Raw genomic sequence first — 14,551 nt, 5'->3', positions numbered from 1 at the left:
CCTATATGAGGACATGATATTGCTATCTCTAAAGCCTCAGAACATTGTACACCAATATTAAAGTAAAAACAATTGATGTACCCTCTGTCCCAGTATATGATTTGGGATATATGGCCACCATGTCAAGGAGCTTAGGATCAAATGCAGAAGGGGTGAAGGGGAGGAATGATAAAATGTGTATACAAATAATCATGACACAAGAGAACACGTAATGTGTATAAGGGTTGGGTAATTGACTTACTCAACCTCACCACACTTAAAGTAAATGATAAGATGTTCAGCCAATCTCACTCATAGTCCTTAGTCTGAATACTAAAAAAAAAAAAAAAAAAAGTCTTTGAAAACCATTTGATGAAGTGAAATGATGCCAGAGAGGAAGTTTGTTCCAATTGGCTGAGGGATTTCATCATGCACCCTCTGAGTCCTAAATTAAAGCTTGTAGGTAGCTTGAATCATAAAGTTTCAGCAAGGGTGAACAGGAGAGAAAGCATTCCAGCACACCCCTACGGAACAAAAGTAAGACTGAGTTGTGGCAGGGAAAGGAAATATTAAGGAGGATCCTTGACCTTAAAGGCATTTCAGCAAATGTCCCAGACTGAGGAAAGTCCCAAGAAAAAAACTGGTTCTTTCCTCAACTCCCCTTGCAGGCTCGTGTCTTTCTTCAGACACAATAAAATAATCTGCTGTTTTAATGCCCAAGTGTTTGCAGTCAACTGGATTTTCTCTCAACCACAAAGAGTCCAGGAGTTAACTAGAAATAAATATAAATGTGAATTTAGGCAAAGGATTCAACCTCTAAATGTTAGATTTTCCTAATAGGGGCTAAGAGATTGTGACTGAATTCATAACTTTTCATTTAAAGTAATCTCCCTAAAACTGAAGAGGATGAACCATATGAACTTTAGTGGTCATTATATTACCTGGTAGTGGCCAGGCTGGAAGGGCCAATTAAGTCCCAGGCTTGAAATGAGCTAAGTATTATAACAATGTTACAAATCCAAGGGAAAAATCCAGGTAAAGTACTGTAAGAAATTTGGAAAAGATCATTTTCAGCTTGGGGTCAGAGTGAGAGGAGAAAAAAGGGGAGAGTTTTGAGGCAAGGCTTCTTGAAGGAGAGGATATCTGAATTGAGATTTTACTGGGCAGATATAGAGGATGGAGGAAGGGAGCACATTCCAGCCTTCATAGTCTAGAAGTTAATTCAGTTGAGCTACTAATGCAACCTTCATGGAATGAAAAAGGGGCTAAATTTCAGTTAAAAGAAACTTGAAATAGTCATCTCACATGGAGTGATTGTTTAGCAGAGGCTCAATTCAAGAGAGGTCCAATAAATGTAAAAATAGGTTTACAAGCCTATCAATAAGAGTTCATCTTCCAACATCCTATTTTTAGTTAAATACAGATAGTTTATTCAGGCTTGATATAGCTAATTTTTGGCTACCTAGTTTGAATAAAATTTCATGTATTTCATGTACTTTTTCTTCATGATTTAACAGAGAGAAATATAGGGAAAATGAAAAATTCAGAGTCCATTCTTTTGCTTCTGTACAAGTTTATTTTAATATACAAAGAAAATTTTTCATTTAAAAGCTGAAGAGATTCCATAGGCATTTGTTTAAAAAATAAACATTAATATGAATATTTACATGTCAAAATATATTTGCTGTTATTTCTCCAAGTTTTCAGCTGTCAAATTGATCTTCCTAAAACATGAATCTGACCCCATGTAACCCTCCTATTTAATTAACTCCAGTGGTTCCCTATTGCTTCCAGGATCAAAAATAAAATCCCCTGTTCAGCTTTTAAAGCTCTTTATAACCTGCCTCTTTTACACATTTCTAGTCTTCCTCCCACCTCGTTTCATACTCTGCAATCCAATGACAATGGCATCCTTAATATTCTTCACTAAGATATTTCATCTCCCAACTTGGGCATTTTCCCTAACTAGCCCCATGCCTGAAATGCTCTTCTTCATCTCTGACGCTTAGCTTCCCTGACTTCTTTCAACACTCAGCTCATGAGGCAGTTAAGTAGCACCATGGATAGAGCACTGGCCCTGCAGTCAGGAGGACCTGAGTTCAAATCTAGCCTCAGATCAAACTCCTAACACTTATTAGCTGTGTGACCCTGGACAAGTCACTTAACCCCAACTGCCTAATTTAATAAAAAAAAAAACTCAGCTCAAGTCCTACTTTATGCAAATAAGCCATTCTGGGTCCTTAATCTTAATGCCTTCCCTCTGAGACTACCCCTAAATTATCCTGTATGTATCTTGTTTGTACATAGTTGTTTAAATGGTGTCTCCCCCATTAGAATGGGAGCTCCTTGAGAATAAGGATTGTTGGGTTTTTTTTTGTTTTGGGGGCTTTGGGGGTTTTGTTTTGGCTTTTGGGGGGGTTTTTTGGTTTTTGGGGGTTTTTTTGGTTTTTTTTTTTTTGCTTTCTTGCTTCCTTGCTTTCCTTTTTTTTTTTTTTAATTTATCTCAGCACCTAGCATAATGCCTGGAACATATTGGGCACTTAATAAATGCTTGTTGACCTATTGGCTTCTTATGGTCCCATCCCTGCATATCTTCTTTTCCTCCATTCCCCTGCACCATTTAAAACAAACAAAATTCCAAAACAACATCCTGTTTTCAGTCATATTGTTGATTCCAAATCACTTTGAGGTAACTCACAGTGGAGGGCTTTAGTCTTAGAAGGAAATAAGATCACCTGAGTGAGATGAAGATGAGATTTGAGGCTTGATTTGGCTAGAAAAGTTTTGGGATAAGCTGGCCTCAGGAAGTACAATAGCTAAGTCATTAGGGGGCAAAAAAACAAATTGTAGAATGTCAAAAAAGATTTTTTTAAGAGTAGAATCACGTTTCACATGTTTAAACTATGCTGGATTGCTTACCATCTCAGGGAAGGGGAAGGGGAAGGGGACAGAGAGAGGGAAGGATAGAATTTGGAACTCAAAACTTTTTTTAGAATGTTAAAAAATTGTTTTAACATGTGATTGGGGGAAAAAACAATATTACATATAAAAATATGAAATAAAAATGAATAGGTTCATAGAGAGGCACTGAAATGAGAAAGTTGTGCTAGATCAAGAGTTCTTCACCTGAGGTCCACTGACCCCATGTGCGTAGAATTTTGGCAGGGGGGAATGGGAGGGCAGGAGTCCACGAACTTGAATAGGGAAAAAATTGCATCTTTATTTTCATTAACATCTAATTGAAGTTTACCACTTCCTTCAACAGTGATTTTTGTAAGGCATTCTGAGAAGGAGACTCTGAATGAATCAATGAATGAATAATTCATTTATTACTATGAGTAAAGCACTGCCCCAATCACAGGGGATAGAAAAGTAAGACAATTGGGGGCAGCTAGGTGGCTCAGTGGTTAGAGCTCTGGCCTTGGAGTCAGGAGGACCTGAGTTCAAATCTTAAGGAGCTTCTGGTGAAAAGACTCCCTCCACCAATGCCGATCAATAGCTTTCCCATAACTCATAATGTAAGATTGTCATCTGGTGTACTGAGAGTTTAAGTGACTTTCCTAAGGTCACACAGTTTGTATCAAAGGCAGAACTTGAACCCAAGTCTTCCTTACTCTAAAGCAAGCCCTCTGTCCTTTATATCACCTTGCCTCTCTACTCATTAACTTACTAAGTCAATGTAATAAATTCACTTCTGATTCTTTCTCAGAGATCAAAGAAGCTATTCTGTATTCTTTCTTTTTCTTTCTTTTTGGAGTAACCACCTTTTTGTGGCAACCTCACTTCTGCAACAAGTTTCATTCATTTCTTCCTGGAGTAACTCTTCCATGGAACAGACTGAAGCAAACTTCTTTATTTATGGCTCTTATACTGTTGCAGAGGTGGAGGAAGGGGGAGCATGACTAGGTCTTTCTATCTCATCCAGGCCAGAATTACATTGATCCCCCTGCTGGTGAGCATAGGAGATTCCTTTTCAGACCTGGTCTGGCTCTCCCCTCCTTAGGCAACTTGGTGGCCCAGTGCTCCCAGGGCTCACCAAATGAGTACCAGACTTAGTGGGGACACCTGATTGGCTTTAACCCTACAGCAGTTTAGAACTCTTGAGCTCAAGGGATCAATCAGACTCAGTCTCCCCAGTAGCAGAGATTATGAATGATTAGCACTTACATACCTATTTTGTTTTTTTTATTTAATATTTAATTTTCCCCCAATTACATGTAAAAACAATTTTAACATTCTTCTTTTTTAATTTTGCGCTCCAAATTCTCTCCCTCACTCCACTGAGAAGGCAAGTAATTTGATATAGGCTATACATTACCTACGTATTTTGAAACCTAAAAATGGTAAAGCATAGAGAGTATTGAATGAGAGTACTGGAGATCTAGAGCTGAGTTGGGGCTCTGCTACCTAATATTATAAGTTCTTGGACAAGTAACTTAAATTCTCTGACCTCATCTTTAAAATTAAAATAGTAACACTGATAGTTGTTCTTCAGTAGCATCCAACTGTATATGACCCCATGAACTTTTGTCTATGGGTTTTTCTTGGCAAAGATACACTGGAGTGGCTTGCCATTCCCTTCTCCAGTGTCCTCATTTTACAGATGAGGAACTGAGGCAAATAGAGGGTTAAGTGACTTGCCCCAAGGTCATACAGCTAGTAAGTTTCTGAGGTTGGATTTGAACTCAGCTCTTCCTGACTTCAGGCTTGGTGCTCTCTATCCACTATACCACCTAGCTGCCCAAATCATACTGATACCACAGGGTTATTAATGAGAATCATATAAGACCATGTTAGCCCTCCCTATCTCACCATGGCAATGGGATTATCAAAAGAGACAATGTCAGTGAAATCCTTTTTAAAAAGTTAATTACTGTAATAAAACTAATTTAAATACAATTAAACCATCTAATCCAACAATTAAACATTAAATTTTTTCATAGTTATCTTAGCCCTCTAATCTGATTATTCAAGGTATCTTCTGCACATCTTTAGGATATCTTTGAAGATTTTAGAAGTATCACTTTTCTTATATTCCTTTGTTCTAGCTTGCATTAAAATTATTTCTGCTACCTTATTATCTCTTGCTTACTCTTAAAGATCTAGAGAAACCATCTTTTTATTTTTATTCTTCTATATCGACCTTCACTGACCTTTACACATGGCAGGCTGTCACTTGATTCCTGGGTGAACTCAGAACTCTGTCACCAGCAGCCCCTCTCCTTCCACCTTTTCTCACCTGGTAAATTGGTTGTTTTATGCCATTTTATCCTTTCCTTTAGCAAATTTCTGAGTCATAAAGCATTATTGATGGCCTCAGAAATTCAGTTCACACCTGGTGAACTTTCAGGTTCAGAGGTTCAGGTTTCAGAGGTTCTTAACCTGGGGTCCATGAAGCTGACAACTATATTTCAGTATAATTGGTTCCCTTTGTAATATGTGTGTTTTATTTTATACATTTAAAAATAATATTCTGAAAAGGGGTATGTAGGCTTCACAAGACTGTCAAAAGTCTGGTGAAAGTCAAAAGTGTCATGGATCCACGACACTCGCCATTTGACTCACTAGCAATATGGAAAAAGATTCTAGCTCAGAATCTAAACCAAAACGAGAGTGGGATGGATGGAGATTTGTTCCTAGGTCAACAAGTTCAGTTTTCCACTTCCAGCACCCTGGTTCCTTCCCACCCAGGGCCTCAGATTCTTCATTCCACCCCCAACCTGAGTCTTTACACTATCACTACCAGCTTACTCAGGTGGGGATAGGCTTAGTAGCTGATTGCCCTCATTAAGACTCCGATAAGAATAAACAATAGGTAATAGAAGACATTTGGCTCACGTTAGAAGGAGCTGAAGTAGATGAGAGGCTTCACCATTTCAATTCCACAAATATTTAATAACCATCTACTTGGGCGAGGTATCGTGGTTGGCCCTAGGGACACAAAGGTGAAAAAATGACCATCTTCCCCCTTGAGGAGTTTCCAATCTCCTCAGGTAGATGAGATGTATATGACTTAGATTATGATAAATACATGCAGAAATCAAACTGTGGCTTGAATGAAGGGGGAAGGGGAGAATGCTTATAGTATCACCTAACCATATGTTAATATGTGGGAAAGCTCTCCTCCAACTCAAATCCAATCCAACCAGAATTTAATAGACTGATGCTAGAGAGGAGTCCGAGCCTGTGAAAAATTAAGTGTCTGGGCCCTTGGTCATTGCTAGTAAATACCTCAATCAAGATTTGAGCTCAGGTCTTCCTGATTCCCTGACATCTGTGGTTTTACTGTGTAAAACTGGGTTATTTTTTTCTGGGTAGCATCTAAAAAGTCTTTATTCCTTTTTTTTTTTTAAATAAATTTTGATGTTCATCATACATCTTATGTTTTCAAACTTTGGGTGGTTTAAGAGCTGGAAGGTAATTGGGCTAGACCTTCCTAAGTAGCTGGGAGGAGAGAAATGTGAGGTTCCCTATCCTTAATCAGATAATCTCCACCTACATAGGATGACCACGAGTCTGAGAGGCCAGTTCCTAGCAGCTCCGGCAGCTCCATCACAGGCACTCTTTACCTTCCCTCTATCTCACTAATCCCTGGCTGAGATCATGTCTCATTTCTTCTGCCTCATCTTAGGTCTTCAGCTGACTCTGGCCTTGAGGAAGGGGCCACAGCTTGAGGAAGCTTCCTTGCTTCACTTTATGGGCCTGAACAAGGTACCCTCCCCCCGGACAACCCAACCTGTACCCTCTATCCTGATGAAAATCTTCCAGGAGAGACAGAAGGCTGCAGCCACGGGACACTACCAAAAGCTTTGCTATGTGAAGGAGTTTGGGGTCCCTGGGAATTTGATCCGTCTTTTCCAAGACCAAGGTAAGAAAGAATGCAGAACAGCAATATTTGCTCTTTTAGAACATCCAAGAAACAAAAAGGAAAGCTGTTCTTTGTTTCTGAATGGTCAACTCACTATAATTAGTGAGTATTTCCTATTCCCCAATTCCCTGTGGCAGGAATGTTCTCCATCTCCAACTGTCAAACCTCAAAGACTTCCCTCATCTCCACCCACCCCACAAAAGCACCATCTTTCCTTAGATGATTAATTTGTACCTATATTATTCTCTTTCTGTGCTTTATTGCATGCGATAATTATTTGTAGATTATGACATGACCCACTACTAGATTATAATCTCCAAGAGGGCAAAACCAGATTTATTTTTCTTGATATCTTGCCCAACATGTATTGGCCACAACATTTTACTCATGGTAAACTGCTTGTTCATGTCAATTGCATTGAATTAAATGAAATACTCCCCCTCCTCCTCTCAGAGTCTTAGTTTTACCCAGTCTAGTATCAACGCATTCTAAACTTCTTCACCCCTTTTTTTTCATTAAAAGCTCCCTTTGGTTTCATAAATGAATAGTATCAATTTCAACAAAAGATTTCTAAAGACCAGACTTGTGTGACTTCAACAGTATAGGGTACTCCCTCAACCAATGCAATTTACCATATTGGAGAATCACATGGAGCACTGAAGGGTTCATTAACTTGTACAAGGAGGTCACATAACTAGGATGTATCTGAGACAGGACTGCAAACCTCCTTGTCCAGAGACTTTTAGGCCAGCTCTCTTCCAAATATAGCAGGTTGCCTCCTATAGACACAAGTGAACCCCAAGCTTAAGAAATAGCCACAAGCCTGCTGAGCTGAGGTTTATCAAGTGTGAAACAGAGGTCTCAGTATAGATGAACTCAAACATCCCCCAAGCACACACATAGAGAAACACAAAACCATTTACAGAGTTCATACTCACACAATCTCTCTTAGCTCTAGAGTTCAGAAAAAGACTTAGAATTCTATAAAAGGGATGGATGGAGGATAGAAGGGGAATGGGGGTGAGGTGGCTGCAAAAGTGGCAAAGACCTTTTATTCCTTCTACTTGAAGTCAGGAAGACTCATCTCCCTGAATTCAAATCCAACCTCAGGCACTTACTAGCTATGTGACCCTGGACAAGTCTTTTAACCCTGTTAGCCTCAGTTCCTCATCTGTAAAATGAACTGGAGAAGGAAATGGCAAACCACTCCAATATCTTTGCCAAGAAAACCACAAATAGGGTCACGAAGAGTTGGACACTACTGAAACAACGGAATAAGAACAAAAACTAAACACTAACTACAGAAAGTTGAGGATGAGAAGCAACAGAGATAGCTCTTTGGAGACAGAAACCAGATATTTTTCCTTTCTTTGGGGCAGAAAGAAATCATAGGCAGGTGGCACAGTGGATAGAGTGCAGATTTAAGATCTGAGTTCAGATCCTGCCTTAGATGCTTACTAGCTATGTAACCCTAGGCAAGTTTCTCAGTCTCAGTTTCCTCATCTGTAAAATGGGAATAACAATAACTCCTGCCTTACAGGATTGTCATAAAGATCAAGTGAGATAACATATATAAAGCACTTTGAAGCCTTAAAGCCCTATATATGAAGACTATATCTAAGTGCTAGTTATTATTATTAGTCTCCTATTGAGAAAAGAGCATTGGACTGGGAAGGAGGAGATCTGGGTTCTCCTACCAGCCATGAGTATGCATAAAGCATGAACCAGATATGTGGGCACACCCTGAAAGAACATTCCTGTTGGTCTATTCCCTTAAGGGAATATTCTGCTGGGGTGTTCCAGCTTTCATATGTTCATTTATTGAGTGGATAGTACCATAGATATTGAGCTTTGAAGGCAAGGTGAACAAAAATAATAAAAAGGAAAGAAAGCAAAATAGGTCCACTTATGGTATCCCCTCCTTGTACACTACACCACCACAACTACCATCACTACCCATGAAATGGTCAAGATTTCTCTGGCACAATCCAGTCTTGACTCTTGAACATTTTTCTTACTTCTTCATTCTAGCCACATAAGACAAAAATATGTCAAGTCCAGAGATTTGTAATATGGTAAGAGCAGGTTGCAATCCATCAACATAGAGTGTCACAGGGTTGCCCAAGCCTCAGAGAAGCCCAGACTCACACAACTAGTTAAGTTTAAGGAGCTTAATTTGAATCTAGGTCTTCCTGGCTCCAGACGCATCACACTATCCACTATACCAGTCTTTCTCTGCCATTTTATGGAGATGGGACCCTGATCTCATTGGTAAACCCAACTAAGATTCATTTTGCAGAAACTCTCTATGGATGCATATCAGCATCTTATCTGCAGACTCACAGAGCTGCCAGGTCACCAAGAGTTGGAATAACTTTCCCGGGGTCATACAGCAAAAGTGTGTCAAAAGTGTAACTTAACCCAGATTTTTATGACTCCATAGATGTTCTCCATATACTACCCCACTGCCCACCCTCTATCCTTGCCTTTCCTATAGTCACATACCCCTAACATATAGATAAGAACCATCAATAAATTACTTTAATTTAAATTAATTTATTATATATTATATATTTATTATGTTTAATTTAAATAATTTAATTTAAAAATTAGAGGAGATAAAATTGATGGATTTGATTTTTATAAATAAAAAAGTTATCTAAAATAACTTTAGTATGTGTGTGCTGCCCATGTGACAAGATTAAAAAGGAAAGAAACAGATTGGGGTAAAAAAAACCTTGCCATAAATATTTCTAATAAAAACTCCAAAATCCCTGTCTCTTCTTTATAAATTTGTATGAAATCTCCTCCTAAGGATACAAGCAGTTGTCAGAAGAAGAAATGCAAACAGTAATTCCCTGAATTGTTGTTTAAATGCTCTAGTAATAAGAAAAATGTAAATTAATATAGTCACATTGGCAAAGACAGTTTAAAATAATCATAGGGGCATAGATTTAGTGCTAGAAGAGGCCTCAAAAGCCACCAAGTCCAACCTCTTATTTTGCAGGTGAGGAAACTGAGGCAGAGAAGTTAAGTAACTTGCCCAAAGTCCCATGTCTGAGGCAGAGTCTGAATCCAGGTCTCTAGCCAATACACCACATTGCTGCCTCTCAATACTGAATAAACAGGTGGAGCTGTGAATTGGTGGATTCTTTCTGGATAGTTACATAGCAAGATTCAACGAGAGTTACAACACTATTCATCTTCATAGATTTAGGGCTGGCAGAAATCTTGGGTTTCATCTAGTCCAGTCTCTTCATTTTATGGATGAAGAAACCAAGCCCAGAGCAAAGAAGTGAATTAACCAAAGTCACAAAGGTGGCAGAATTAAGATCTGAACTCAGGTCCTCTAGCTCCAGACCTCACACTTTTTTCTCACTACCCCAGGCTGACTCAGACCCTTTACCTAAGAGACTATATCTTAATAATAGAGAGAAAAAGGAAAATGAAAAAGGCCAACCTATACAAAAATATTCATAGTAGCATTATTCATAACAGCAAAAACACATCTAATGGTGTGGAAATGGCTAAACAAATTTTATGATATGAATGCAATGGACTATTGTGCTATAAAAATAACTATGAAGTCTAAAAAGAAACATGGGAAGATTTACATGAAGTATTGCAGAGTAGAGAGTTATTTGAACAATCACACATACACTGACAACAATTTTATAATAATAATAATTTTTGTCGTTCAGTGGTTTCAGTCATGTCCCAACTCTTTGTGACCCCATTTGGGGTTTTCTTGGCACATACTGAAGTGGTTTGCCATTTCCTTCTCCAGCTCATTTTACAGATGAAGAAGCTGAGGCAAACAGGATTAAGCAATTTGCCCAGAGTCACACAATTATAAGTGTCCAAGGCCAGATTTGAACTGAGGGAGAGGAGTCTTCCTGACTCCAGGCCCAGCACTCTAACCACTGCACCACCTAGCTGCCCCTCTCAGCACTTAACACAAAGCATATAGTACTAGTACTTAAAAATGTTTCTTGTCTTGACAGACTTCACATAGTTTTTATAAGGAAAGTGATTTGCAAACCTTAAAATGCTATATAATTGTGTAGCTGTTGTTTTTCCATACTCTGCTCTCTCCTTAGGATTTTTACACACATTTGCAATCTTTTCCTCTACTAGCTTCTTGACCTTTACCTAGAAACTTGTTCAAGTTTCCCCAATCACTAAAAAAATTAAAAATAAATACAAAACCCTTTACCTTCACCCTATTTCTCCCTCGACATATCTCCCTATCTCCCTCCTTTGACCTCCCACTTGTGAAATCCAATGACCTTTTAAAATCAGTCCTCATCTTCTTGGTTTCTCTGGATCACTGCTGGCTGACACTTTTCTGGACACTGGCCTCTTCTAGCTTCCATGATATTGTCCTCTCCTCTGTTTTCTATGTTTATGAGCCTATGTGCCTTCTCAGTCTAGTTAGCTGCTTCATTTTCCTAATTCCTTTCCTTATTCAAGGGCATCTCCCAAGGTCTTGTCCCTCCTCTTTTCTTTTTATACTATATCCACCCCCTTATCTTCAATTATCACCTTTATGCAGATGATTCTCAAAGCTATAACTCTAGCCCCAGCTTTCCCTCTGGGCTGTAGTACTATTTTCAATTGCTGGCTGAACTTTGATGAATAATCAACAAGTCTTTATTAAGCACCTCCTTACTAGGTGCCAAGTACCAGCATGACCGCCAACACCTTTAATTCAACATGCCCCAAATTGAATGCATCTTCTTTTCATTTGAACTGATATCTTTCCAAACTTTCTTATTTTTGCTATCCTCTCAGTCACCTACCTTGAAATCCAGGAGCCATCTTGGCATCTCTCTTTTCCCTCATCTGCCTTATGCCTTCAGTTGCCATGTTCTGTTTATTCTTCCTCCTCTGTCTTTGCCTCTCAGACCTTTTCTTTCTATCACTACCACCCTGATTCAGATCCTCATTCCTACTCACCTGATCTATTTCTTTGCTGTCAATCATTCCCTTCTCCAGCCCATTTTTCTGGCTCATGTCAAAGTAATTTTCCAAATAAACAAGTCTGATCTAAATCTTCTTCTGCCTTCAATAGTTCATCATCGTCTCTAAGATAAAATGGAAATTTCCTGCTATAATACTTAAGGTCTTTCATAATCAAGATCCAACCTGACCCTTCAGTCTTATTTCATGCTACATGAATTTATGAATCTGTTCCCTGTTCTTCTTCTGCCTTCTTCTACCTCTATGCAGTAGCACATGACAAGAATAGATTCTATGTTTCTGCCTATTGAATTCTTCTTCCCTCAAGGTCCACCTCACCTGCCGCTTTCTTCATGAATGTAAACATAACCCTCCTGTTGATGAATTTTGCTTCCCTTCCTCTCTATTTTTACCTCTCCTGTGCACATATCACGTTCTAGAATATAGGAATCAAACAGAGAAGGATGAGAGATTTGGGGAGGGGGAGGAGTCTCTTCGGGCATTAGGAGAATTGCTTGGGCAGTAGTATGAAAGGCAGATTGGAATATGGAGACACTGGAAACAGGAAGATCAATTACAATAGGGCAGATAAGATGAGGTCCTACCTATGTGGTTGCAGTGGGAGTTGAAAAGAGGATACTGACCCACAAGATATTGGGGACATAGAATGTACAGGACTTCAAAACGTACTAGATCTATGCAGTATGGGTGAGGGAAGAGGCAAAGATGATGGAAGTTATGAGCTTGAATAATGGTAACAATAGTGGTACCACCAACAAAAATTGGTAAGTGGGAGAGCAGCAAGTTTTACTGGGAAGGTGAGTTCATTTTGGGACTTGCTGAGGTTGAGGTGTCAGTGAGACATCCTGGTGGACTTATGTAGGAGACAGTCAAAAACTAGAATTAGTACAGAATTTTAGATATGGAATTGTCTTATTGTGATGCCATAAAGGAAGCCATGTGGGGCAGCAGTAGATAGAGCACTGGCCTTGGATTCAGGAAGACCTGAGTTCAAATTCGGCCTCAGACACTTGACGCTTACTAGCTATGTGACCCTAGCCGAGTCACTTTACCCCATTGCCTCGAAAATAAATAAATAAACAAACAAATAAATAAATAAAAAGTAAAAAAAAATAAAGGAAGTCATGGAAGCGCCCAGGAATCAGGGGGTTAAGAGACAAAGGAGGGCAAGGACAGAGCCCATATTTAAGTTTCTGGAGTATTTCTCTTTTTGCTTGTTCTCAAGGGCCTAATTACCTTCTTGGTGGTTGAGGAAATGGGAAGCCTTAGCTTAAGATTTTGAATTAGACCCTTAGTGTGTTAGGTGCTATAAAACTAATTCTCTGAAAATAAGTAAGGCAAAGCTTAATCTCCTAATGGTTATTCCCTTCTATAAATCCACATTTTTGCCCTCTCTTATCTGGCATACATTCCCACTGAATGGTCCTCAAAGTCACAGGGTTTATTCCACGTGGTAGGAGTGTATAAAGTTCCATAGATGCTGATGTGTGTTATTCCTTCGTCCTAATTCAGGTGCCCTTTCTCACCCCATGGAAGTAGCCCAAGCTCCACCATGCACACAGAAGTTTCATTTCTTCAACCTTTCAGTCATCACCCAAGATGAGCAGCTAATGATGGCCAAGCTTGATCTGAGGTTGGGGCTTAACGCTTACAATGCCCTGCAACAGGACCTGGAGGTAATGGTGTCTGTAGTCCAAGGGCCTGCCCCTCAGCCAGACCAAAAGCTCGTGTTGCATTATCTTCCCTGGTCTCAAAGGGTTCTTCATGTTGACCTGCTGGATGTGGTTAAGGAATGGAACTCTAACCCCCAGAGTAACCTGGGATTGGTCCTGGAGTTGTTGCCAAAAGGGAATAATGACTCTACAATGACAATATACCCTGAGGGTACGTGTGACAACTGGAGACAGTTCATTCAGGCCTCTCTGATGGTGGTGACTCTCACCCATCAGGAATGCCCCCGCTTTCCTCACTTTCCCAGAAAGAGGAGGGCCACTCTTTCAACTATGGAATCCACCTCTAAGCACCTCTGCCAGCGTCACCAGATGGTCATCAACTTTGAAGACCTGGGTTGGCACAAGTGGATCATTGCTCCCAAGGAGTTTAGGACCAACTACTGCAAAGGAGATTGTCCTTTCTCACTTATGTCCTTCTTTAACAGCTCCAACTATGCCTTCTTACAGACTCTCATGAATTCTAGAACCCCTGAAGTCCCCAAAGCTGCCTGTGTCCCCACAAAACTATCCTCTATTTCCATGCTTTACTATGACAGTTATGGCAATATCATCCTTCAACATCATGAGGGCATGGTGGTTGATGAATGTGGTTGTGGGTAGCCAAGTGTGTGTAGGGTAAACTAAAGATGTAAATGATAGTCCCAAAGTCTAATAAACCTATTTACCATTTAGTTTTCTTATCTCTAGGATCTTACATCATAGTCAACTTCTTGGAACTTCAATCATTTCACTTCCCTAAGGAATAGACAGAGGAACTATGATAGCAAGACTGTGATAGAAGTAAAAGAGTAAACCAGAATAATCACTTGCTTGCCAAACTCTGCAGGCCTTAATCATGTTCTATTATCTACAACAACCAAAGAGAACATGACAAAAGAGAATCCAGGAGAACATTCAAAACGGATAGCTCCCAGTCTCAAGTTTCATTACTCAGGGCACCTTTTTCACCCCATCTGCTCAGGGAATCAGGGGTTTCTATGTCAAAGCC

General features: G+C 39.5%; 1 protein-coding gene across 1 annotated transcript; it reads left to right on the top strand.

Annotated features, from left to right (window-relative positions):
* The first annotated feature begins 6,582 nt into the window (after window positions 1–6,582).
* Window positions 6,583–14,163, top strand: GDF3 (growth differentiation factor 3). The gene is made up of 2 exons (XM_027838586.1): window positions 6,583–6,847; window positions 13,343–14,163. Exons 1-2 carry the CDS (start codon window positions 6,583–6,585, stop codon window positions 14,161–14,163), a joined length of 1,086 nt encoding a protein of 361 aa, XP_027694387.1.
* The last annotated feature ends 388 nt before the right edge of the window (window positions 14,164–14,551 follow it).

Source organism: Vombatus ursinus, unplaced genomic scaffold (assembly GCF_900497805.2).
Source record: "Vombatus ursinus unplaced genomic scaffold, bare-nosed wombat genome assembly UNPS02014830.1, whole genome shotgun sequence".
Lineage (NCBI taxonomy): Eukaryota > Metazoa > Chordata > Mammalia > Diprotodontia > Vombatidae > Vombatus > Vombatus ursinus.
This window is presented reverse-complemented; position numbering and strand designations above follow the sequence as displayed.

Bases quoted from the DNA above. Each gene is read 5' to 3' on its own strand.
- GDF3 (XM_027838586.1), top strand. From the start codon at position 6,583: ATGTCTCATTTCTTCTGCCTCATCTTAGGTCTTCAGCTGACTCTGGCC. The intron at 6,848-13,342 runs GTAAGAAAGAAT...GTCCTAATTCAG, and splicing joins CCGTCTTTTCCAAGACCAAG to GTGCCCTTTCTCACCCCATG.